The following is a 25,010-nucleotide window of genomic DNA, read 5'->3' as shown; positions in this document are numbered from 1 at the left end:
TGGGAGGGGCTTTACCCCCCTGGTCCCCAACATGTTGTCCATTGACTCAGGAGGGGTGAGGAGAGCGGTTGCCAGAGAAAACTGAAGCAAAAAAGTCATTGAGTACCTCAGCCTTCTCCTCGTCTGTTGATGCTAGGTCACCATTCTTGTTCAGCAGTGGAGGTACGCTTTCTTTAGCTTTCCTTTTCTGGTTGATATACCTGTAGAAGCCCTTCTTGTTATTGTTTGCATCCCTTGCCAAGTTCAGCTCCAGCTGCGCCTTGGCCTTCCCGACCCCATCGCTACACAAGCAGGCAGTGTCCCTATACTCTTCCCAGGTTACCTGTCCCTGCTTCCACTGCCTGTGCAGTTCCCTCTTGCTCTTATCATCCTGGCTCCTTTGATGGCTGACCAGGGCCACCTGCATGGTTGGAAGTCTCTCCTCCTAGGGTGGATACCACTCTGGCTGCATGCACACTCATGGCCATTGAGCATCCAAAGTCATCTCCTGCACCACAGTGTTAGAGGTGATGCCGAACAGCAAAAGTAATTTGATGGCTGCTGATGGTCCTGTCTTCTGCTGTACTAGGCGGTTCCCAGGACTCATAGTGAAGCTCAGGTGACACAAAGCACTCCAAGGTAGAGATGTTTTAGATAACTGAAGACCAGCCCATTTAGGACTTGAAGGCAATGACTATGCCTTGAAACATGAGGCAAGAACCAGCTCTGCATTCCTGTGGCCACCTGCACCGGGCTACAACACTGCAGAGACGGATGCAATAAATCCCTTTAAGCACAGGAAGGAACCCAATTAAAAAGATGATGGATGCGAGGAGGCTTCAGAGCAGCAGTCATCTTCCCCAAAGTAACAAGCACTGCATTGGCCTTCTCCCCCTCATCAGGGGTTCGGTAACTGCCTTTCATTCTGGTCATCCTTGCAAATCATTAGGTTTGCCGAAGAGCTAAAGTGTCAGGTAACATCAGCATCTCCAGGAGCTCGATGGGGGCTCGGCGCAGCGGGAGGGTACAACCAGCCTCTCAGATCGGTCTGACAGTCCTTTTGTATTTACTGTAGAAGCAGAGGCAGTGCCGCCCTGCTGCCAGCGTGCGCTTCCCTGACAGGTCCTGCAGGCCACCAGCAGCACTGGAAGGTGCTGCTAGGAGCAACGTTTGGCCTCCTCCTGGTGCACATGGGCCCTGTGCTGCTTCTGTGCCAGGCCCACGGATGCTTTCAAGGTGAAGGAGTTTGGGTGCACTGGATTGCTGCTGGATGTGTCTTGCAGCCAGGTTTCCAAAGAGGGTGGATGGATGCCAATTGTGGTAACAGATTGCTCTAGAGACCTTACATTTTTCATGTCAGAAATAATTTTTATTTCTTTTAAAACCAAAAATTATACCTACAGTGATTAAAAACACACTCCAATCCCCCCACCCCCACTAAAACCCCACCCATAACAAAGATAATTAACTAATTATCTTGTGAAACTTCACAACGAGACATTTCAATGGAAGGGTAAATTTTTACATGTGGTACATGATAGAAATAATATTTACCCTACAGTTCTAGAGGAATTAGCCAAGAAGGAGAGTTATTGTGAAGGAAGTTGTACATCAGCCCTAATTCAGTGAGACATTTTGCAGCGTTGCCCTTAAAATGCATAAGAAGTCCCATTTAAGTCATAAGAACTACGCACAACCTGACAACGGGCTGCGCTCTGCTGTATCTCCCCAAACTGGGGACTGCGAGCACAAACTGTGAACTTAAAAACCGTATCTGAAAATCCCTAAACCTCTGTCTCTACAAGACAAGCAAATCAAGCTTTTAACACTAATGTGTGATCACATTAATGTGCATATATTCCTCAACTGACATTTATCTGGCATGTTGGAAAGACTAGTATTTATCCCTAAAACTATTTATACAGATGCATGAACATCAAGTGGATTTGAACAACCCTATGGCATCATGTCCTGTCAAAACCAGTCACCTCTTGAATTTACCTAACAGCTGCAACAAACGGCTTGTAAGCCGCTCACAGATAGACAATTTCATCCAAAATAACTGCACTAACAAACACATTCAAGATACAACGCTTTTCTTGGAGGTCAGTTCGCAAACAAGAGGCTGCAGGGCAAGGTAGTGAGTACAGTTTGCCCAGTTCAGCTGGCCCCTGGCTCTCCCCTTTTGCCATTTTTTGGTTCCCAATGGGTAATCCCTGACGGGATCTCCGTTTGTTCTGTCATCCTGGCCACTTTTCCTTTTGATACGTTTTCTTCAGACTGGTCACGCTTTACCTTCATTTCCATTGGGTCATCTGTATCATCTACAGCAAGAAGGAAAGAAGAATTGAAGTTTGCAAGTCCTTCTCCGACTTCAGTGCGACAGCCCGCAATGACAGTAGCAGGTGAAGTTACAAAGCATGCCACAAAATGCTTCTCTTTACAGGCCACAAGAACAACGCTGGGAGCATGGGACTCTGGTTCTCGGATTTGGGCTTTCCATATCTCCCAAGGGCAATCACAACAATATTTACTCCCCTATACCAAAGGGTTTGTGGAAGAACGGTCAGCATACATTGGTTATATCTGGCAGGTACCAATGTGCAACCTCCTGCATACATTAGTGTGCACAGGATTGGGAACAATTAATTCCTTCTGACCACAGCAATTGAGGCAGGAATACTTAAGACTCCCCTCAGCTGCTGCACGTTGGATTTCTGTAATGCATACGGAGGCTGCTATGGCATACTGTTAAATACAAACGCGTTGCTTCACTTTCCTTCCTGCAGAGGATTCCTCTGAGGCTACAAGCTCACCACAGGCCCTAGGATTTCAATTTTAGGAGCACGGGTGCCACGTAAGTGGAACATCTCTGTGATTGGAAATAGCTAATTAGTTCAGGCTAGCCCAAAGTTTTGAGTGTTCCAGCCTTACCTGATAACTACCAGTTTGTTATGCCTGTGCTTAACCTACTTAGAAAACAAGGTGAAAAGGTAAATTTCTTAGAGCAACTCAGCTCTCAAGGGCTTTTTGCTAATTAGCGGTCAGTGGGAGTCTCAAATAATTCCTGCTACAGGGCAGGGTAGATCACGGTAAAAAGGACAAACAACAATGCTCTGGTTCGCAAGAGGCGTGGGCAGAGCTGCAGAGATTTCTGCACCTTGGAGATACACCTCGCCAACCTGGGGGCTGGGGAGCCTGTCTGTGCAGACCTACAGAAGGCAGAGAAGGTCTGCTTTTGGGAAGGCATTCCTCCAGCAGGCACAAGCAAGCTCCCATCCTGCAAGAGCAGCCAGAAGGGAAGGGACACTGCTGAGCCTCTGGTTTCCCATTTTAATAGTAACTAGAAGGGCAGCACAGGGTGTTGGTAACCAAGAGGAAAGGCGTCCTGGAAATCAACACAAAACCAACCCCCAAGGCTGGTGACAGCCTCTGCGTCGCAGTACACTGAGCATCCAGTGCTGCAGCACCCCTTACCTCTCGTGAGCTGGGCTGTTCTGTACTGTTCCTCTCTGACCTGTTTCATCAGCTGCAGGTTGTGATCACTGGCTTCCTTGTGGTTCACCATCGGGAAGGGGTAATCTTGACCTGGTGCAACATGGAGACAGCAGCCTTTATAGAACTAATCGAGGACGTTTCACTGGATTTGCACCAGGGCAAATGCTTGCAGCTTTTCTTAAAATAAATGGCATCTAAGATAGACCATGTGACGCACTCTCTGAAGTGCCTATTTCTCTCCATCAAAGAGTAAGAGCTCCCATTTAGACGTAAGCTTAGAAGAGACTTCAAAGATGCATTACAGCAAGCGTAAAAGCACAAGATGTTCAGATACTATTTAAAGACAGCCAAGCATCCGAGACAGATAAATGCAAAGGCAACAACTTAGAGTGATCCAATAGTTTTAGGACATGAAGTTGAGGCAAAATACGTACTCTGAAATTAGACTCCAGTAAAAAACTTTAAAGGAGGATTGACAGAAGGTAGACTGCTGGATTAATCCATTTTCAGAAGATAAATGCATGACTTGTGTTGGAAGTGTGATGCTTCCATCTCACACATGTAATTATTTTGGACAGTTAGCAGCAGCAAAATCCTTAGCAAGGTATGGGAAGGAATTACCTATGATACACCCCGCTTGCTTCTGCTCCTCTTCAGATGCTGTCCAGGGCTCGTAGATGTACTTGGAGGGAAAGTTCTTTAGTACAGGCAAGTATTTCCTACAAAACAGGAATAGTATGGGGTTTTATAATCCTGCAGACAAATAGTCATACATTTAAGAGAAGTGTAAACCAACCTATGCCATATTAATTCTTGGTGATTGTATTGATGCTGCAATCCATGGGAAAGTTCTGATTCATTTTGCACAAAAGAACTGGTTTTATGTTCTGAAACCCTCAGAACATAAAAACCATAACAAACACCCTATGGGGTGATGTCTTCCAAAAGTTAACTGTACAGCAAAGAATAAATGGGTTGATTTAAATATTACTTCAGTTTTTACTTCATCCAAAATATTTTTATTTTTAACATTTTCACTGACGTTTCATCCTAAACTTTAATAAATTTCAAAAACAAACAAATTTTTTTAAAAAAAATCTAAAAAATTCTTACAGAACAGAAGAGTCATTTTCTGCCCCACTGTCAGGTATGTCAGCATGGGCTTCCCCTTGACAAGACACAAAGCTAGACAGGATGTGAGGAAGAGGAGATGGGGGGAAATGGAGTTGTTTGCTCAGACAACACAGCCTGCTTTTATTGCAGTCAGCTGTAAAATCACCCACTACTTATGAGAAAGCCCATCAGTACCTTATCTAGAGATAAGGAAACCGAGACTTTGAAGCAAAGAGGACTCACTCAGAGTGGGAAATAAAACTTAAGTGTCTGAAATGAATCAGACTGCCTATAAAACCAAGAAGCACAGCACAGACTGGAGCGGGGGGAGCTGTGGGAAGTTCTACTCAAGTCCTTTAGAAAGAGGAGTCAGCCTGGTGATCAAACACGGTGCTGGAGCCGACAGGTGCTCACAAATCAAGACAATGCCCTGCTCAGTCATCATCTGGGCAACCATGGGCATGTCTCTTTGCTTCTCCGTGCCTCAGTTTCCTTAATCGTTGCTATGACCCCTGTTTCATAGGGGTATGTGTTTCAAACAGACCAAGTTCATCAGCTCCTGCTGTAAGAGGAGCCTGGGAAGACTAGCAGAGCAGACCACGCTGTGCATCGCCCTACCGAATGTACTGCCCCTCGGGGTCTGTGCGTTTCCCAAAGCGGACAGGGCAGAAGATCCGTGTGTAGTGGTGGAAGAATGCGCTGGCCGACAGCCACATCCAGTTCCCTGCGTTGATGCTGTAGTCGGCATCTAAAAGCAGCTCTTCAAACACCTGCACTTCAAGGGACACGAAGAGAAAGAGAGAAATACCCTTGAAATGGCTACATTGCAAAAAATAAACAAAACCAGCCTGGGAGATGAAGGGTGAAGCTTGCTGCTAAAAGCACAGCACCGTGCTGGTCTGGGCTACCCTTCTCACAGGACACACAGGCAAGACAGTTTGCCAGAAGGAAGCTAGAGCAGGACCCAGTGACAGAGCAACCCGAAGCCCAAAGGTCTGGCTTTGAGACCTGCTGCAGACTGAGCAGGTCTCCAACATCCTCATCATCCAGAATCATCAGGCCTTGGGGATGGGAAGAACCTCTCACCGCTGCACCCAGCACAGCAGGGCTCAGTCTCACGAGAGAGACCATGAGATTTCATAAACCATGAGATTTCTAGCAAGGCTCAGTAACAAAGCCCTGCTCTACAGTACCACCTCCCGCTGCCAGGCTCACGGTTTGCAGGGGTTTCTCAAGGTCAGCCAGAACAGAGAAAACAAAAAACCAGAAGTGAACCTTCATGCCCTCTTCCCAGCTGATCCAAAGGTCCCCCCGCGTCAGGAAGCAGGCGACAGCGTGCCGAGCAAGGTGATGGATCCAGCCTTCCTGGCGCAGCTGGGTCATAATCGCGTCGATCCACGGGAACCCCGTCTGTGCCTGCAGCAGAAAAGAAACATCAGCCCTCCCACGTGAAGCTTCATTACGCTTCTTTCCTACCCACTGCTGTAAGCCCCACCTCAAATAGCTAGCAGGGACCAATCCCAGGCAATAGAAAAACTCTAAACTGAAACGTAGCAGTTGTGGCAGTGCGTCTTGTTACCATTTTCCATTTGTGGAGCCTCTCTGCATCCTCATACCAACTGATCTGAAGGCAGATGGGGTTCCCAGCCATTTTGGTGAAGTTTGGCGTTGCTGATGCCACCGTGTAGAAGAATTCCCTCCACAGAAGCTGGCCTTGGAGTGACACTGGGGGCAGAGAGTGATGCTTGGCCTGAAAAAGACACGCGAGTCATATGTACCTTTGCAATCTCACTCATTTTGTGACTGTCAGGCCCATAAAATAAAGATTAATCTAACTACACTACTGGCTTCATGGCACTTTACCATGAAAGCCAAAGAAATCAGAGGTCTGAAGCAATGCTGTATGCCCAAAAGCAAAGCTGAACTCTGCTAGACCTCAGTGTTACCTCAAACGTTCTCCATCTACCTTCCAAAATGGGGTCACACTGGGATTTCTTAAACCAAACATGAGTTTATTAACATATTAACTGCTCGGCTAGCTGAATTCAGGTGACTCAGCCATGTCTCAAGAGATACTTTTAAGAACGAGGTTCAGGGAGACCTTGGTTTTCTTGGGTTGGTTCTAACCATACTTTACTTAAGAATCAAACAAGTTTTCAGAAGTTGGTTTTGGCTTATGCTATAGTTAAAACTTGTCTAAGATGAAAACAGATGATATCTAAAACCAAAACTGCTTGAACAGGCTAAACTGATCAAAAACTTCACTTAAACGCCAGGCAGATGTCTTGAACTCCTTGAATTTTAGGAAAGTTTTCCTGGGCTTCCCTGCTGCTGCCAGGTCTCATTGCTCCCTATTTATCATATTTCTAAAACTTAATTGGGAAAAGCTGTATACATTCACAGGTGTTTCACACAACATATAAAGCCACTCAGATTTCACAGGACACTGTGAGAAGACATTAGCAAAGCAGCATTTTTTGATGCATCAGGTCTCTACCAAGACGGTCCGAGTGTTAAATCCTAGCCTCACATGCCAGACACGTGAGAGTGCTGGATTTGCTTAACTATGACCGATTATTTTCTTACCTGAGCATAAATGTTTGACAACCTATAAAAAAAGGCACGAACTGACAGACAGCCCATACTGAAATACGGGCTCAGGCCTGTGGTGCTTGGAAGCAGCGAATTTGGGATTGTTCTCGGTTTAGTAAAACTTGCCACCCAGCCCTAAAATGAAAACAGAAATCCAGGTTCAGGCAGTACAAGGTGACACATGTCCAGCTAATGAAACAGGGACAAAACTCTGGGCGACTGGCTTCTGCATCAGAGAGGGCCGTTCAACGTCATGCATGGAAAATGCTCCCACCACCCATCCTCCCACAAACGCCACCATCAAGGACGACATCATCTTGAGACCAGGCTGCCATCCTCCTCCGAGATCTCCAAGTACACAGACCTCCTCCAAGCCCAACATCAAGGCCACGTCCCACCCGTGGGTGCTGTGAAGCTCTGCTCTCCCTAGGGAGCCGGGTGATTTTGTAGCGCGGGGAACAGCGCTCTCCGTCCAACAGCACCGCACTGAAGATCTTTTCCACTTTATGAAATTGGGAGTGGGTAAAGCATCTGCTTAAAAGCAGCCAGCACCAAGGCAGGCTTGGCTGCCAAGAGCTGAGCCCTGGCAGGGAAAAATTCAACTAGAGCTGGAACAGCTGAGCAGTTTCTTGAGGTCCAGACACAACCACAAATAAAAGGAGCAAGGTGGACACTAACCTCAGCCCATCTAGAGCCACCATCATCACCCATCTAAAATCAAGGCTGACCTGGTCAGTCAAGTGTTGCTCCAGGCGCTGTAGCCCTTCGGTCTCCCCTCCTCTCCAGGGGGAAAGGCTCTCCAGGGGGATCTTCAAATCCACGGGGAGAGGCACCCGGTAACACTCAGCCAGGCCCGGGTCAGGGGGCCTACATCTCCTAAGGCGAAAGAGAGGCCTCTTTCAAAGAGGGAACCGGAGCCAGAAGAGGGAGGAAGACCCCTGCCCATTGCACACGCCAAGATCTCCTCTCTCGCAGCACAGCCAGAGCACAGGGGAACGAAAGCACAGCCAGAAACCCCAGGCTGCACTCTCCTTGGGGAAGAAAAAGCTCGTCCTGCAATCGCTCCAGGTAATTCTAGCCTGAATTGGGGGAAGAGGAACAGACCCACCAAAGTACAGCACTCAGAGCAGTCGGCTGCAGCCCCCACAGCCCAGACACCCCTCTCGCTTCCCATGCGCTACACAAGGCTTGAAGGCACCTCCTCTCCAGCTTCCCCCAGCTGTCTCATCCATCCCTGGGAGGGACTAAGAGCCTCCTCAGACTCTAAACATAATTATGGGGCATTGGCACGGCCTCCAAAGGCCGCTCCAGCTCCTGTGCCTCTGAGGAGAGGTCGCTCTGGGAGAGGTTTCATAGGGAAGGAGGCAGATCAGCTCCCTGGGCCGCCTCCCCAGCCGCTCCTTCCTAACCAAGGTGGGGGCTCCCCAAGCCCATGCCCCTGCGCAGTCCCCCCCCATCGGCTGCTGAGGCTTCCCCAAGGCCTCTGCCCTCTGGGAGGCTGGAAGAGCATCAGGGTATGGTTTTCCCCCCCTGTAAAACACAGAAGAGGAGGTTCAAGGAAGTGTCAGTGGTATGCAGCCTTCTCAAAAACCATGAACAAACTCAGATATCAGTAGAGATCTTTCTACTTACCTGGAAAAAACTGACCTCAGCTCTGTGCTCTGTTGCAGAGACCTACAGAAGAAGGGGCCAGTGCAGCTGTCAGAGCACTGACCTAACACAGGCCTGCTGGAAAGCATGTGAACCACTTATCTCTCATCATCATTAATTTAAAAAGTGCAAACAAACAAATTAGGGAAAAAAGGGGGGGCGGGGGGGGGGGAAACAGTGCAAGAAAAGATACAGGAATTGATCTATCCCAATACTTACATGGGTCTTATCATGGGGCTATCTGAGGACAACATTCAGGAATTAATGGGATCCTCCCAAGATGGGAAGACCTAAGCCTAAGTTACCAACACAGAGCTGAGGTCACTCAGGAGGTGCCTGACACAAGTCCCGAGTATCTGCAGTCCCATCCCCAGTGGCCAGCTCTCTCCTACCCCAGTCTTACCTCCCTTTGGATCACTGACCTCTCCTCATAAAGAGCTAAACATAAGACATCCTTGACTCTCATAAGACATCCTTGCTTCTTCTCAAGTCCTGGGAGACATGAGCTCGGTCCCTCCTTCCCATACAGCAGAGGGGAGGAGAGAAAGATTTAAAGCCAGAAGGGAACAGTATGATTATTCAACCGAACTTCCTACATAAAACAAACTGCAGTGGTTCATCCAATTCCTGCCTTGAATCTTGATTTGTGAGGAAGGTAGAGCATGCCTTTGAGACAGACCTGTAATTCCTTAGTCATTCCTCTGTTAAATTTTTACATACCTTAAAAGTCTGTTTCAATGTGCTTTGCAAAAGCTTAAGTCTTCGGACTGTGCCCCCTCTCATCCGCTCTCCCCTCCCAATAGCAGAATCACATCCCCCATACATACAATCCATAACCCTCTACGCACAGAAGTAATTCAACATGACATTTAAAACGCCCCGTGGCCCTGGCTCTTCTTTTGGGCAGAGAAAAAGGACCTGCCATTTCCTGCTGTCTAGGTGTTACTTACTGGAAGTCTTCAGCTGTTAGGTTTCGGACAGGCACCTCAGGGTCACCGAGCAGAGACAGAACGTGAAGGAATCTCTTGTATGTTAACGGGGGAGTCCCACCGTTCAGGTCCAAAATCCTAAGTAAAATGAGATCACTTTTCACCGTAATATAAACCAAGAAGGAAGCTGGAGCTGCCGGTGGATAGGAAGGTGACAGCACAGGCCAGAACAGCCCCAGTTCATGCAACTGAATGTGGAAATTACAGATTTTACAAGTAAAACTTCCCTAGGTGAACGTACATCCGTCTGAGAGCAGTCTCTCAGGACTTGAGACAACAAACTTGGGACCAGGATGCCAGCCACGGCTTCAACTGGGCAGCTCTGTACAGCCAGACATAGCCAGAACGGCAGAGTGCAAGGTGCAGGACACCTCTGGGGCTGCCAGAGCCAGCCTGGTCACACAAAAACCCCAGGTTCAGGGCAGTAAATAACTCTTCTATGTGAGCAACCACCTGTGCAAACAGACAGCTTGAATTCAAGACAGCAAGTCACATACATCCATTCATTTACGTAAATTAGGGGCTTTCCAGAATTGGAGTCTTAAGGCTGTTTTAGCTGTTACTGCTCACCTCCCTATTATCATTAATTTCAATATCTTCAGTCATTCAGCTCTGCATAACAGCTTGGGTCCAAGTGTATCCAGACACCAGTGAAAGTTGATTAGAAAGATATAAAAAAAACTGACACAAAAATTTTATGGAAAAGTCCTATTAAATGTGTTAAAGAATTCCTTCTACTCTGTTTAAAAGAGTAGCTTTTAAAAGAGTAAGTTTTGAAGTGAATTAAACTACCAAAAAAGGAAAAAATTAACAAACTCTCTAGGCTCAAATCACAGCCCAACATCCTAACACCTGTGCAAAATCTCTTCTGTTACTTCCAGCAGACCAACACAAAAATTCTCCAGCAAACAGTGCCACGTTCATCTCAGATAGTCCAACTGTCTCAAAAGGAACACATCAGGATCCAGAAAGACCAGGATACTTGGCCTTTTCTCCCTGATGCTTGCTAAATCTCAAATAAACCTTCCTGGAGACACCTCACTGGTCTTTGAGGCAATCACGTACCGTTTGGTGTCATACAGACTGTGGCCCACGAGGGAAAGCACCTCAAACCCCAGCTCTTCTCCCAGACGTCGTACGTTGGCCTCCATCTCCTTGTAGAATGGTTCCATCTCCGCATCCAGAGTCACTTGCGTGATTTTCCACTTCTGGACGTGATCTCTAAGAACAGACTCATACTCTCCTTGAATAACCAGCAAGCAAGAGCCCAGCTGACACAAGTTTCTCTGGAGATCCTCCAGGGACTGCAGCAGAAAATGCCACCGCAGGGCCCCTATGCGCATCATGGACGTCATGAACTTTCTGTCCAGGATGTAGACAGGGTAGACAACCTCCGAGGACTCCAGCGCAGCCAGCAGCGTTGGGTTGTCATGAAGCCGAAGTCCCTTCCGGAAAAGATGAATGGTGCGATGCAGCATCCTGGCTGTTCTCCTCAGATCTGCTAAAAGAGGAAGGGAACCGTCGGCTTTGGGGATACACGATCCCTCTTGAAGAACAAGGTCAATTAACAATAAGAAATGGAGCTCCAAACAGCCCCCAGCTCTTTTTACTGCAAATCTCTTCTACTTTTTGATAAGTTTCTGTGAGAGAGAAAAGCAGAAACGGGACCAAACTGCTCTCCTCAGCCAGGTCCAACCATTCAGCAGCTGTATCGCCACCTTGCTCCACAGAGAACGGCTTCTTCCCCAAATGAGTCACTCAAGTCCCTAAATTAAATCCCTAAATTAAATTATATCCCAACAGCGCTCACCAGAAGGAAGGAATAAAGACAGACAGAGCTGCCAGAGCTCCATTTACTGCAAAAACATTTTATAAAGCCACAGATGTGGCCATCAGCAAACCCTCCGTAAGTCAACAGCGAGAAGATGATTCAGGGAGCTCTCCCTCCATTCGTACACAACGGGCTGCGGGGAGAACAGCTCTGCAGGAGCCCTCATCTCATCAGAGACCCGATACAACACTCGCTCTGGCAGTGAAAAGCCTTTCTGGATTTCAGTAGGAGACATCTGAAAGACACGGCATGTTTCTTCACTAACAAACCTGTTAAGACTTCAAGGTGAAACAAGGGAAAGCAAAGCACAACCCAACCAATGCTGATACAAGAGCATAATATCTCAAGTCATCGCTTTGCCATAGTTTTTATCCATCTTTCCTAGACCCAGGAGACCTCATGGTGCTTCTAAGTCTCAGGAGAAGCCCTCCTCTCTCTATAGCAGAGCTGGGTGGTGGTAACTGCACAAAACTGCTCTTTTTCTAAGATGGGGCTGATGTAGGGATTAGCACACGTTCATTCCCCTTTGAACTGCTTCAGCTGAGTTTAGAGGACAGGCAGGAGGGCTGATCTTGGTTTTCAGTCTGGGGGAACTCAGGGCAGAGTCTGAGAAACTGCCCCACAACTGCCGGCTGCTCTGTTCGGCGGTGATGGGCTCAGCGGACAGCAGCAAACGGAAAAGATGAGCCCAGCTGCCACCTTGTGTTTGTACCAAACCCAGCGATGTCTCCCCAGCTCGCTCTCTCCCACGTAGAAGGGGGGAAGCTCAACACCCACCTCCGAGGTGGGTCCACGCCTACTTCTGATTCAAGCGTTACCACCCAGAGAAGCATTAAGAGATTAGGGATTAGCAGAGAACCAAACAATAATCTCTAATCCAGTTCCGCTCTTCCAGCCGAACTGCTCCACTCACACCCTCCCAAAGGGCTGCAATAGGTGACTCAGCCCCTTGTCCCCGCTCAACCCACAATCAACAGCTTTACCAGCCTCATAAAAGATGACCTGACTTGCCCTGTTCCCAAAAACACTCATCAGCATCACCGAGACAAAGCCAGTTGCACTCCCAGGCCGTGACACAGCCCGTTGCAACCCCCCCGATAAGCGAACCCTGCAGACTCACGGGCTCGCGAGCGCTGGGCAGCACGGCGCACAGCCGAATTCGGGGGTTTGGGCTTTGCGGGGTGCTCTGCCTTGCGCCCCAGCTCAGGCACCGCCCTGCCCGCACGTCCTGGGAGAACAGGAAAAACAAGGCGACTCTCCCGCTGCTCGAGGGAGCACCCAGCTGGCCCTTTAGGGTAGCAAACCGTGCAAAGGGTGCTAGAAGGGTCCCCTGCATCCTGGGGCAGGAGCACAGGGCCAGCCTGCACCAGCTGGCCTCACCCAGGGGCTGCCCCGAGTCGGGGGCTCCAAGGCCCCCCACAGCCTTCGGGGCCATGCCGAGCCCTGCGGCCCCACGCGGTCTGCAGGGCCACCCCGAGTCCAGGGCTCTGCAGCCCCATAAAGCCCATAGGGTCACCCCAAGCCCAGTGCACCTTGGCCCCACACAGCCTAGAAGACTGCTCTGAGCCCAGGGCTGTGCAGACCCGTACAGCCTATAGGGCCTCCCCATACAGCCTATGGGAACCCCGCCATCTCGGGACACAGCCTATGGGGCTGCCCCAAGCCCAGGGCCCTGCACCCCCACATAGCCTGTGGGGCCACCCTGAGCCCCACAGCCGAGCCCCACAGCTGTATGTTGCCCCATACAGCCTATGGGGTAACACCAAACTTGGGGTCCCACACAGCCCATGGGGCCACCCCAAAGCTTCCAGCCCCACACAGCCCCACGGGATGGCCCCGAGCCCAGGGTGTCCCGGAGGGGGTCCAATGGGGTGGGTAGGGGCCCATCCCATCGATTCCGTGGTGGCATCCCCTGCAAGGCCAGTGGGGCACGGCCGTGGGGAGCGGGGCCACACCAGGGCAGGGACTGGGAGGGACTGGGCACAGGGCAGGGGCACACCAGGCCAGGGCTAGCCCTGGGTGGGCTGCAGGGCTGGGGTTAGGAGCAGCTCTGGGGATCCCAGCACAGGGGACTGGGGGAATCAGAGCTGGCGGGAGCAGGGGTTCCAAGAAAAGGGGCTGGGGCCGCTGGGGAGGGAGTGAGCCCAGAGCCAAAGAGGTGCCAGGGTCAGGTGGGGAGCTGGGACCCACCGCTGGGTGACAAGGAACGGAGCGGGCGGTGTTGGAAAGGAGTACACTACGGGCGGTGTCGGAAAGGAGGTGGTGGCTGAGCACCAAGGGACTGCACCCTCAGACACTCCTGCCCTGTCAGGAGGAAGGGGAAGATCCTCTGGGGCAGTGGGGGGAAGGCAGAGCAGGCACTGTCTGTCGATCGACTTTGCGTTAGGATTTATCCACCGTTACTCTTCTAACTCTCCACGGACTGGTGACTTGAGGCCGTTCACGCAGCAAGGCCAGGCAGACCCCCTGCCACGTCTGCATTACTTCTGTTCATCAAAAATCAACCAACCAGGCAGAAAACACACCTCGCGCCTGATGCATCCCCACACTTTGGGAGCGGTACACCACGACACGAAGCAGGGAAAACCCCAAATCAGACACCTGGGCCTTACCTCGCGGTGTTACCTGGCTGATGCTCTGGGGTCTTTACAATGGGTGGCCCCAAAAAGAGGATGCCACACAACCACCCATCATGGCTCTCCCGCTGATAAGCATTTCTCTCTGCAGGCAGAGATCTGCTGGAGGGACGCAGCCGTCGTCAGAGCGTCACCATCCAGATCCAACCGCGCCGCTCCTGTTCCTACAAGCATGGAGAAATTAGTTACCCAGGTTTAAACACTCCTAAATACCATAAATATATGCATCGAGGTGGATTCTGCATCAAAGATGGTCTGAGCAACTCGAGGCTTTTGTGTAATCCCCAAGAGAGGAGGAGGATTGCAGCCGGCTCACCGCCCTCCGCTCCGCCGCCGCTCGCAGCCGGCAGAGCAAGATGGGGCATGTAGGGACCGAGGCCCACGAGCTAGGAAGGAAAACTTTTAACAGTTTAATTTCCTCTGCGGGCACTCTCGATTGTCCAGTTAAGTCAAATGCTGGCTGTTCTCCTCGGCTATAAGCCTGTCCGCTTAGAAGTGACAGTGATGCCATTATAAAGCTTCAAATACAGGTGTCGGCCAGCTGGAAAAGCAGCCTCGCGACTGCCCTCTGAAACTGCGCGTTGGGCTTTTGAAGTGGAATAACTGTCCCTGTTAAGTTGCTTAACGGTATTCTGGTTTGACAGGCTTGAGAACAATTCCTTAATTGGGATTTAAGAAGAATCCCAATTTTTTGCATGAATTTGGTTACATAATCCCAGCCTCCACATCGAGCCAGACCTGAGGCTGCTGTTGATCCAACACCTCTGTGTTATTTCTCTTGTTCTAGTAGCTGAGGTGATAAATTAAGCGCTATACGTAGCCCTCGCTACAAGAAAATGGCATTTTAAGTCGCACCAGCAGGAGCCCCAAAACCACCCCGCTGCAGGGCCTTGGCCGGCCCTTCCCCCGCGGCGGCTCGGGGCCCGGGCAGCCCTGCCCGTGGCGGGGGACGGGCCGGGGCCCTCAGCCGGGCGGGGAAGGGACGAGGTCGGGAGCGGAGGAGGCGGCCCCTGCGCCGAGCCCGCAGCGGGCGGGGGGCGAACGGCCCGGCCCGGCCCTCGCCTCCGCCGCGGCTCCCAGCGCCCCCGGTCCGCGTTTACCTCCTTCCCCGCCGCCCGTGGGCGCAGCGGGCCCGGCGTCCGGTTGCTCCCGGAGCCCCGCGGCGGCGGCGGGGGCTGGCCCGGCCCCTCGCCCCGCGGTGCCCGGTTACACAACGCCGGCCGGGGGAGGAGGGGCCAGGCTGGGCCGGGCCGACGCCGTTACGCAAGGGCCGCTCGGCGGCGGGGGGGGCGCGGGCCGAGGTTTGACGCGGGTCGGGGCCGCCGGGCTGGGGCCGGGGGCGGCAGCTGGGGGCGTCCCATGGCGGCGGGGCGGCCCCAGGCCCCTCCGCTCCCGGCCCCGCTCCCGGCCCCGCTCCCCCCGTCCCGGCAGCGGCAGCGGCAGCGCCCGCGCCCGCGCCCGCGCCCGCCCCGCACTGTGTGAGCCACGCCCATACGGCGGGGGGTTACCAAAGGGGCGGGGCTCGTGCTCCCGCCTGCAGGGCTCTTCCAATGGCAGCCCCCTCCACTTCGAATTCGAACGGCCGCCGCCGAGGGGGCGGGGCTGAGCGGTGCCCAATCAGCGCCGGCCCGGCGGGCCGCGGGGCGGGGCTGCCCGCGTGGCGTCCCCCTCGTTGCTAGGCGCCGAGGGAAGTCCCGCCTCCGCCGCGCGCTCCGCGCCGCTGCCGCCTCAGGCTGCGGGTGTGTGAGGGGGCGGCTGGGCCGAGGCGGGTAGTTAGGCCGGGGGAAGCAGCGAGGCTGGGGGGGAGGCTGTTCCTGGCGGGATTCCGTGAGGCTGGGGCGGCTCTCGGGGGGGTTAGGCCATGGGAGGCCATTCCCGTCCTTGGCGGGGGGGAGCGGTGAGGCCGGGGAGGGTCGTGAGGGCGGGGGAGGCGGGCAGTCCTCGTCCGTGTGAGGGGATAATTAGGCTGAGGGAGAGGGGTCCTCTCTCGGGAGGGGGGTGAAACTGTTCCTCCATAGAGGTGGTCAGGCTGGGGGGTGCAGCTAGGCTGAGGAGAGGTTCGGTAGTTCCGGGGGACGGGGGTGGCTTCTGCTCTGTGTGGTGTTAATTGTGCCCAGGGGAGGAAGGTAAAGCCTTGGGCGGGGGTAGTTCGGCCAGGGAGGGCTTTCCCCTCCTTAGGGGTGAGTGGGTAGGTCTGGGCTGGGTTGTGTGGGGTGGGTCCCCACTGTCCCCCCTCAGGGTAGGCCGGGGGTGTCCCTGCCCGCGGGAGGTGGGGTTGTAAGCTCAGGAAGAGGTTCCCTGTCCATGGAGATGCGCAGGGCAGAGCAGTGCGGGGGGAGGAGGAGGAGGAGGTCCCTGCCTTGGGGGTGTCACGGATATCCCTGTACTAGGGAGTATCCCATCCCTGAGGCAGCTTTGGGTTTTCCTGTTACACTGGAAAGGAGAGCAGGGTGCCTTTGGGGTGGGAAGAGGGTCCCTGTCTGCTGGGGGAGTTGGAGGAAGGGGGCACTGGTGGGTGTCCCAGCCTAAGGCACCTCTGGGGGTAGGTGGCTGCAGCAGGGCAATGGGCATCCCTGTCCATGAAGGGACAGTATTTCACCCTAAAGGGACAAGGGTCATCCCAGGGTGGGTGTTACTGTCCCGTTAGGGGTGTGGAGCGCGGTGGTGGACTGGGAGGGTTTATTAGACTCAGCTGGGGACAGACTGAGGAGTAGGACTGATTATAAAGGGTGGGGCCTTGGTTCTCCTCCTCCAGCTGGATGCGAGAGCAGCTCCAGGAACAGGCTCCTGAGACTCTGGTTATCACATCAGGATAACAACTTGAAAGCCAGGTTAATTCTCCTTAGCCAAAAAGAAGTCTCAATATTAAGTGCTATTTTTGAAAAGCTAATTTTGCCAGCAATAAAATCCAGTCTCTTAGTTTCAGCACAATGCAAAGAGCATCGCGACTGAAGAGGGAGCTCTCCCTCTTGACCATGGAGCCGCCTCCAGGCATCACTTGCTGGCAAAATGAAAACCAGCTAGATGACCTACGAGCACGTACGTACTTTTCTATAAGTGAGGGATGTATTAGAGTTCGCTGCTAGGTCTGGATTCGCTGGGTGGCATGTACTTCATAGGCTGCATGGAAGTGTGGAACTTAGGAAAATGCTTTGGTATTTTTTTTGTTTTTCCTTAAATATAGCTTGGCCTATGGCTCGGTCAGTCTGCCCATGGTTTCGATTGCCGTGGGGTGGAATTGGTCTCAGATAAGATGACTTCTTTTTTTATTCCTAGATCTGAGCAGTGTTAGAGTTCTGTAGCTGTGGGAGGTATGTGGAGACTGTTGGACAAATCCAAGTGATTTGGAATGTAATGCTTATGTTTTAATCTTGCTTTTAAAGAAATTTTAGGAGGTGCAGACACACCATATGAGAAAGGAATATTCAACCTGGAAATAGTTGTTCCTGAAAGGTAAGTGGGCAATGACATCTAGTTAAGTAGCTGGTGTAGTGTTTCCTTCAAACATAAGTTAACTGATGTAAGCTATTTGATATAAGTGCTACCATTTTGGTCTCTCCTTTAGTCTCCCAACAAAGAATGTGGTTGATTAGGCGAGACCCTTCATTTATAGAATGTAATTATTAATTCCGTTGGCTGATACACTTATTTCACACTGGACATCCTAAGACGTGTGATTAAGAACCTAAAAGCACTATGACAAGATCTCTACCTTATCATATTGTCTTAAAGCTTTCTGGAAAGGAGCGCTCTCATGAGTAGAAAGTTTCCTATCACGTTCGCTTCTTTGCGGAAAGCTACCCAGGAAAGTGCTAGTCGGACACAGCTGAAAGCATCAAAGGCAGAGCACTGCCTCCTCCAAAAATTTGTGGGGAAGGATGTCACTTAGTAAATGGCTGGGAAAAGGAAATGACGGCATTGCTTGGGTGATGAAGCAACTGGCGTACAAATATAAAGATTTTGTTTGTTTGTTTCTTAACGCTCATCCCTTAAAGGTACCCGTTTGAGCCCCCAAAGATTCGCTTTCTGACCCCTATCTATCATCCTAACATTGACTCTGCTGGAAGGATTTGCCTGGATGTTCTTAAATTACCACCAAAGGTAAGACAGTGCTGCTTGGGCATGGGTAAGCGAGCCTGAAGAGGATAATGAACTCCTTATCTTTTTCTTGTAAAAGCCTTATTGAATGTCTGTTTGCTACTGATTTATTTACACAGGAGCACAGGAGTAAAGTTTTTGAGCGGTGCCTCCTTTGTTTAGAGACTAGAACATGACCACCTTCGTTCCATATAAGTTTCCAAGGTTTTAAGGATTGGAGTCAAAAGGCATTAGGTGGCCCTCTGCAAACGGGCTACCCCGATACCGGCCCAGCAGAGATGCGCAGGGTACAGCCTGTGGTTGTCAGTCAGGCTTCCTCGGAGAGGCCACAGCCTGTGTGGGGAGAATGGATCTGGTGTTTTCCGTGGGGGTTTAAATGCTGTAAGTCCTGAGGCAGCTTGTGGGCAGGTTGGGTTTAAATGCTGTAAGTCCTGAGGTTTCTCTAGGCAGCCCGTGGGCAGGTTTCTTTCTGCTCAACTGCTTCTCTCGCCTCATTTCCTTGAAGGGTGCGTGGAGACCTTCCTTGAACATCTCCACGCTGCTGACCTCCATACAGCTGCTGATGGCGGAGCCCAACCCTGACGACCCTCTCATGGCAGACATAGTACGTGAGCTCCTCTTCCTCTCTTGCGGCCACGGGCACAGGCTGGGAAGGAACGGTGTGTTAGATTTAGGCTGTGCTTGCACTTCACTCGCTCTGGATTAACACGCTAGCACGTTACATAGCAGTGTAGCTTGATCTGGATCAGGCCTGGGGACACGGCTGCATTTCCCTGAAGCAGCTGGGGCGCGCGGTACAGGGTTTATGCCAGCAGTGGACAAGAGGTGGTAAAGGTCTTGTCTTCAAGCCTGCCAGTGCAAATGGCAGCGTGCATTCTTCAAGCAAACTAAAGCAAGCAAAATGAATTTTATGCTTGATGCCGCATGCTTGTAGTGGTTTTGGTCTGGTTCTAGGAGTGCTAAAGCCAGACCTTAGTCCCAGCTTCTCAGTGTGATGGTTGTATGAAATCAAATCTCTGTCTTTGTCTTCCTCATTGCACGTAGTCCTCGGAGTACAAGTACAACAGGCAACTGTTCTTGCTAAATGCCAAAGAGTGGACTGAGAAGTACGCAAGCCAGCAAAAGAGGGTAAGAAACACGCTCCGCTTGCTCGGCAGAGCGTAGCTCCCTCTTTGTGAACGGTCTTTCTTGTCTCAGTTTGCCTTTCACGATCACTTTGTGCAGCTGTCTCTGGCAGCTTGCTTTCTTTCCTCCCCTTCTGTTCTGCTTTGGATGCATATTTAATTTCATTATACTTTTTTTTTCGAAGACCATTAGATTCACTCCTTCCAAATAAATGTGTTCATTCACAAATAATTGCAGTGCTTCTCAAGAAGGAGGAAGGATGAGTAAGACAGAAGCCTGATAAAACCCCTCCCCAGGGATCCTGCAGCCCTGTTTCTTTCCCAGCTCTGTTCCCACCAGACTCCATGTTCTGCTGTGGTTGTGCCTTATGCTCAGCTACGCCTGTTCTCCCCCTGCTCATCCCTTCACCCTGATCTCCCTGATCCCCGGCAGAGTGCAGCCTTCCTGCCGTTCCCCTTCCTCTTCTCCTGCCTCCGTTCTGCACCCTGACTTATCTCACAGAGGAGTCACATAAAAATAAATTGCACTTAAGTGATTTTGGGGAACGGGTTTTGATCTGCTCATGTTTGGACCTTCTCCCTCACCTGGGTGCCTTCCCTCCCTCCACCTGATTTGGACACCACGCTTTCCGAGAGGGGGATGTCTCCTACCTGGAAGCCCCACGAGTGGTGCTCGCCACTCCAGCCCTGAACACATGGGCAAGTTAATCGCGTGGGTCGTTAAAAGGGCTCGGGGTGAGGAGATCTTTACAGCTGAGCCCCCGAGAGACCTGGCTCATACGTGTATGTGGCACGTCTAGGCTCAGCCATTCTCCTGCTCTCCTGTCATTCTCCCTTCCTAAAATTTCCAGCAGTGGGAGCAGGATATGAAGGGTCACTGCATAAAAGCTGGAAGCACGGTCAGTTCTGATCTTCTTGGAGCGCAGGGTGTTCTAGGGCGCGCGCACACAGAGCTGGGAATGCACGGCGGCACCGGGGGCTGCAAAACCGAATTACTCACAGCTGTTTTTTATTTCTTGTGTTATCACAGGCTTCCAAGCCTTTGGAAGAGAAAGTAAACCAAAGCGAAACAAGTACCGCCAATGAATCTACCGTGCAGAAAAGAAAAGGGAGTAATATCAGCAAGAAGGAGAAGAAATCGCGCCTGGAGTCTTAGGTGGTTTTTGTTCTTGCGGCTGTCGCCTTTGCTTTCACTGTCCTCTTCTCTTTACGCGGGTATACCTAAACTTTTTAACCAATATGTAGCTGTAGCAGGCTTTGCTCTTCTGTTTCCTAGGTTTTGTTGTGAAAAGTTCCATTATATAAATAAAATATAAAGCTTTAATTTATATATATTTTTCTGGTTTGTTCTGTGGAGTTTTTGGAATATTCTGAAGAAAAGGAAAATTGGAAGTACCGGTTCAGCTTCCGATTTCCAGCTTTCTCTCGGAGAAATGGGATTTCAGCACCGAGTATTTCAGTTTCTGTTTTACCATCCCTGCCTCAGAAGGCAACCGTGGCAGAAGCTGAGCAACAGACCCCTTAGGACTAGCACGTGGAAATGCTTCTCTGGTAAAGGCTTCGCTTTCCTTGTAATGTCAAGGCTACTAAAGGGTAAGTCGGTCGTTAAAACTTCAGGCTCCTAAGACTTAAACCTCTGGCTGTAGAGCAGCCTGTTCGCTTCCAGTTGCACCTGGGACCATTTAAGGTGACCCGGGCTGCGTCTCGACTCTGTTGTGTCCCCAGGAGGTGGCCAGTGAAAAGCACCAGCTGAGAGGGATGAAGAAAAGCCCAGAGGGTGCCCGGAGGACCGGCGTGGAAGAGAGCGGGGTGTCAGGGAGGCAACGTGCAGGGCAAGAAGCCGGAGAGGATTAGGAGGAAGGGGGAGAGTTTTTGGTGGTGCAACAGGTCAGAAGGTGCGGGGGGGGGCAGGACTCCCTGTCACCAGAACCGTTTAGTTTGGTGAAGACCCATGGCAGATCGCAGGGGGAGCAAGTTTGATGCTCAGCCTCCTGCTCTGCAGGTTAAATTCTCTCAGGAATAAATTCTCACAGGTTAAATTCTCTCAGGAATTTAACCTGTGTCCCGTCCCTGCTCCAAGAAAAGCGGGCCAGGCCCCTCCTTACGTGCCTGCTGGAGCAGAGAGAGGACTCGGGGAAGTAATCGGTGCTGCGCTCTGATGCGCGAGGAAGCGGAGCGTCCTTGCCTGCGGCTGTTTCCAAAGCCCTGGGCTTGTCCCTGCTGCGCTTCATCCTGCTCAGTCGAAGTTGTAATAAAGGCAAAAGGCAAAGAACATGGCGAAGATCTGAAATGACAGGAGGGGGGAGCAGGTTAGCCCCCCGCTGCGGGGCTGTGCTTACACCTTGCTGCGGCTGCTCGCTGAAATCTGAGAGCCCAAAGGCTAAAGGGCCGCCGCTGTCCTCTGCTCCTGGCCTAACCAGGCATCGGGCGCTGGCTGTGCCCCCTCGAGGGGCCGCACACCAGCTGTCCTGGTGCTGCACAGGGGACGCCATGGTGGAGGAGGCACTTCTGACCTTCCCCAGGTCTGCAGAGAGCCTGACGCGCCTCCCTCCAGGGCCTGTGGGAGCAAAACAAACCTCCTCCCTCCCCCGTCCTTTAACCTGACTCGCCCGCAGTGGAAGGCTGGCTTTACACCCCGAGATGGACCCGCTGTATGTGCACCCGCTTTCTGCGTGCGATCGTGACAGCTCGAGGCTTGGGTGAGTCCATCCTGAGCCCGTTTGTGTTCCCTTCGCCCACAGACCACCCTCCTGGTTAAGAGAGCCCGCGCCAGGTGACCCGCTGCCTGCCCTGTCCCTTCCCATCAGCCCTGTCCCCTCCGGCCCCGCTCAGTACCTCGATGCCCAGCACGGCCAAGCTGCAAGTCCCAGGGAGAGAGATGTACTTCTGCAAGGTCCTGCCGAAGGTGGAGAAGCAGCCCTGGGGGGACGGAGACGCTGGAGGGGCTCCCTCACGCTCCCCACGGCTGCAGGGAGCTCAGAGGGTCAGGAAGGTGTGGGGAGATGGGTGTGGGGGGTGGCACCGTGGTGGGGCAGGACAAGCTGGGGACTTGGGGAGTCACTGGGCTGCAGAACCGCAGGCGGGCAGCGTCCCAGGCTCCTGTCCCCGATGCTCAGGGGCAGAGGGTGCTGCTGCCCCACTGCCATGAGCCTGGGAAGTGCTGGGGACAGGGCAGGGACACGGCAGGGTCGTGTCCTACCTGCTCGTGGATGTAGCCAGGGCTCCTCTCCTGGCACTGCTCCCAGCCCAGCAGCTCGCCCGCCTGCAGGAGCCCATCCCGGGCGCAGCACGCCCGCGGCCAGGGCATCCCCGGGTGCAGCTCCTGGAAGCGGGAGCCATTCCCAAAGTCTTCAGGTCCTAAAACGCCACAACAGGAGAACTGAAATGGAAGGGAAATGCCATCAACATGCTGTCAAAATGGGGGGGGGGGGACACAGGACGTCGCCTGGGGAGGTGACAGAGGGAGGGGGAACAGCCCAGCATGGCGCTCAGTGTCTGTCTGGGGTCCACAAGCCCCTCGCCCATGTTCGGGGTCACCCTCGGCAGGTCCTGTGGGTGCTCCACACCCCCCCCCCACGGCCCACCACGAGCCTCCCGGCTGCTCACCGTGACCATGAGGGTGTTCCAGGCGGTGGAGAAGACCTCGGCACCCTCGTCCCCGCGGTAGTTCCTCCGCAGCTCGGACAGGAAGAGCTCCGGCCGGATCTGCAGGATGGGTGCCATCTGTGAGCACTGGGGGACCGGTACCAGGGATGGGGCTGCGCACCCACCCAGCGCCACGCTGGCCAGGGCATCAGCTCTCTTTGAGGGGACACGGGGACCCACCCATGGGACCCACCCACCCGGGTTTGGGCTTGCATCAGGGTGCTGGTGATGAAGGTGAGGGTGAGAAAGGACGTCCCCGCACCAGTCCCAGGCCCCTGGGGTACTCGGGGCCATGACCCGTGGCATGACGGAGGGCGGAGAGGGGCTGGGCACGGCGTCAGGGCACGAGGACGGTACCTGTTTCCAGTGCACCAGGAAGAGAACAGCCCCGACGAGCTGCGTGACGAAGACGAGGCTCACGAGGATGAAGAACTGGAAGGCAGCAGGATGAAGGAGTCGGAGACCAGCCCGACCCCGCGAGCAGCTCGCCCCGGCTCTCCCTCCCCTCCTCTGCAGCCAGCCCTGCCCGTGCCCTGTGCCCCTGAGACCAGGGGGACACAGGGGACGAGTGTGCAGCTCCTGGGGACAGATGCCACATCTCCGAGCACTGTGGCTGCAAGGCGGAGGGTTAAAAACAAGCACCGGCTGCCAGGGTCTGGGGATGCCAAAGAAATTGGGGTGTCGGTGCCAAGAAAGGGGTTTCTAACCCTCACCATTGAGGGGAAAAGCTCGGAAATGCCGTGTGGGACAAGGCAGCGGCTTCAGAGAGAAGCGACCGCGCTCAGTGGCTGTACAAAATCCTCTGGGCTCTAAATTCAGAGACTCACCAGGCTGGGACCGGGTTGGGATGTGCGCTGAGGGCTGACGGGGCCAGGGTGGGGAACACCGGGCTCCTGGCTCCTCCGAGGACACCCTGCATCCCCCAACACCCTGCATCCCCCAACACCCTCCATCCCCTGGCTCCCCGCGTCCCGCAAGCTCCTGCACCCCGCAGCCCCCTGCCCACCCGGCTCCCCGCGTCCCGTGCCTGCCTCCCCACCCGTCTCCCCTCACTCACCACCAGCAGCAGCGGCCGGCTCTGGCGCAGAGCCCCGCAGCACCCCAGGAAGCCCAGCAGCGAGAGGGCGATGCCCACGGCCAGCAGCAGGTAGGCACCCACGCTCAGCACAGGCTTGGCAGCCACGATGTCCTGGAAACCCGCCGGGTCCACGGCCACCCAGACCCCCACGCCCGCCAGGCACGTCCCCCCAGCCTGTGGGACACGCCGCGGTTATGGGGTGCAGGGACCATCCCCAGACGCCCCACGGGGACCGGGGATGTTCTAACCTCTGCTGGGGTCCCCTCCCTTGGACTGGTGTCACCCACCCCCTGAGCCGGTTGGAGACGTCACGCCCCGGGGACGGGTCCCCTCCACCCCGCCGGGCCCAGGCGGACTCACAAAGACCAGCACGTTGAAGGTGAACATCAGGTACTTCATGCAGCTCAGGACGCCCATGGGGACGCCGGGGGGGACGGCAGCGTTCGTCCCTGCAGAGGGGAGAGCAGAGCCCTGGCCACAGCCAGCCCCGACCTGTCCCGGACTCCCCGGCTCTGGCAGGACACGGGGCTGCCCCCAACCAGCACGCAGCGCCCCGAAATCCCCGGAGCATCTCCCATCTCCCGCTGCACCCCCAAAAAGCCCCAAACCCTGCGTCCCCTCCAAACCCTGCCACCGCTCACCCTGCGGGGACGGCGGGTGACCCCGGCGCCTCCCGCCTGCCCCGGCACCAGCAGCGCCTCTGTAACGCCGGGAAGGCTGGCAAATCCCGGCCAAGCAGCCCCCAAGAAACCCCTTCCCGCGCAGGGGCATGAATGA

General features: G+C 53.4%; 3 protein-coding genes across 9 annotated transcripts; 1 reads left to right on the top strand and 2 right to left on the bottom strand.

The window, feature by feature from the left end:
- Nucleotides 1-1,365: 1,365 nt before the first annotated feature.
- Nucleotides 1,366-15,584, bottom strand: LOC142418946 (cryptochrome-1-like). 4 transcript variants are annotated; one of them, XM_075521446.1, is made up of 13 exons: nt 15,389-15,584; nt 14,265-14,452; nt 11,632-11,887; nt 10,887-11,322; nt 9,783-9,899; nt 7,911-8,058; nt 7,177-7,317; nt 6,170-6,340; nt 5,866-6,006; nt 5,209-5,360; nt 4,099-4,196; nt 3,457-3,567; nt 1,366-2,303 (listed from the first exon to the last, which is right to left on the bottom strand). In XM_075521446.1, exons 3-13 carry the CDS (start codon nt 11,672-11,674, stop codon nt 2,140-2,142), a joined length of 1,722 nt encoding a protein of 573 aa, XP_075377561.1. In that variant the 5' UTR covers nt 11,675-11,887; nt 14,265-14,452; nt 15,389-15,584; the 3' UTR covers nt 1,366-2,139. The 4 variants fall into 4 exon arrangements, with proteins under 4 accessions (XP_075377561.1, XP_075377563.1, XP_075377564.1 ...); XM_075521448.1 differs by having other exon boundaries at nt 10,887-11,319; XM_075521449.1 differs by lacking the exon at nt 11,632-11,887.
- A 384-nt stretch (nt 15,585-15,968) lies between these two features.
- On the top strand, nt 15,969-20,833 carry UBE2T (ubiquitin conjugating enzyme E2 T). Of its 4 annotated transcripts, none has more exons than XM_075521819.1 (8): nt 15,969-16,027; nt 17,044-17,119; nt 17,201-17,327; nt 17,672-17,741; nt 18,284-18,389; nt 18,892-18,990; nt 19,431-19,514; nt 20,541-20,833. In XM_075521819.1, exons 3-8 carry the CDS (start codon nt 17,219-17,221, stop codon nt 20,664-20,666), a joined length of 594 nt encoding a protein of 197 aa, XP_075377934.1. In that variant the 5' UTR covers nt 15,969-16,027; nt 17,044-17,119; nt 17,201-17,218; the 3' UTR covers nt 20,667-20,833. The 4 variants fall into 4 exon arrangements, with proteins under 4 accessions (XP_075377934.1, XP_075377936.1, XP_075377935.1 ...); XM_075521821.1 differs by having other exon boundaries at nt 15,975-16,027; nt 17,209-17,327; XM_075521820.1 differs by lacking the exon at nt 17,044-17,119 and having other exon boundaries at nt 15,981-16,027; nt 17,209-17,327.
- An 830-nt stretch (nt 20,834-21,663) lies between these two features.
- Nucleotides 21,664-24,750, bottom strand: LOC142419137 (tetraspanin-18-like). The gene is made up of 7 exons (XM_075521785.1): nt 24,594-24,750; nt 24,213-24,407; nt 23,513-23,587; nt 23,117-23,215; nt 22,710-22,889; nt 22,346-22,429; nt 21,664-21,794 (listed from the first exon to the last, which is right to left on the bottom strand). The coding sequence occupies exons 1-7, from the start codon at nt 24,648-24,650 to the stop codon at nt 21,747-21,749; spliced, it is 738 nt and encodes a 245-aa protein (XP_075377900.1). The 5' UTR covers nt 24,651-24,750; the 3' UTR covers nt 21,664-21,746.
- Nucleotides 24,751-25,010: the final 260 nt, after the last annotated feature.

The sequence above is a fragment of the Mycteria americana genome, chromosome 20, assembly GCF_035582795.1.
Source record: "Mycteria americana isolate JAX WOST 10 ecotype Jacksonville Zoo and Gardens chromosome 20, USCA_MyAme_1.0, whole genome shotgun sequence".
NCBI lineage: Eukaryota > Metazoa > Chordata > Aves > Ciconiiformes > Ciconiidae > Mycteria > Mycteria americana.
The sequence above is the reverse complement of the archived record's forward strand: the minus strand, read 5'-3'. Positions and strand labels throughout refer to the sequence as shown.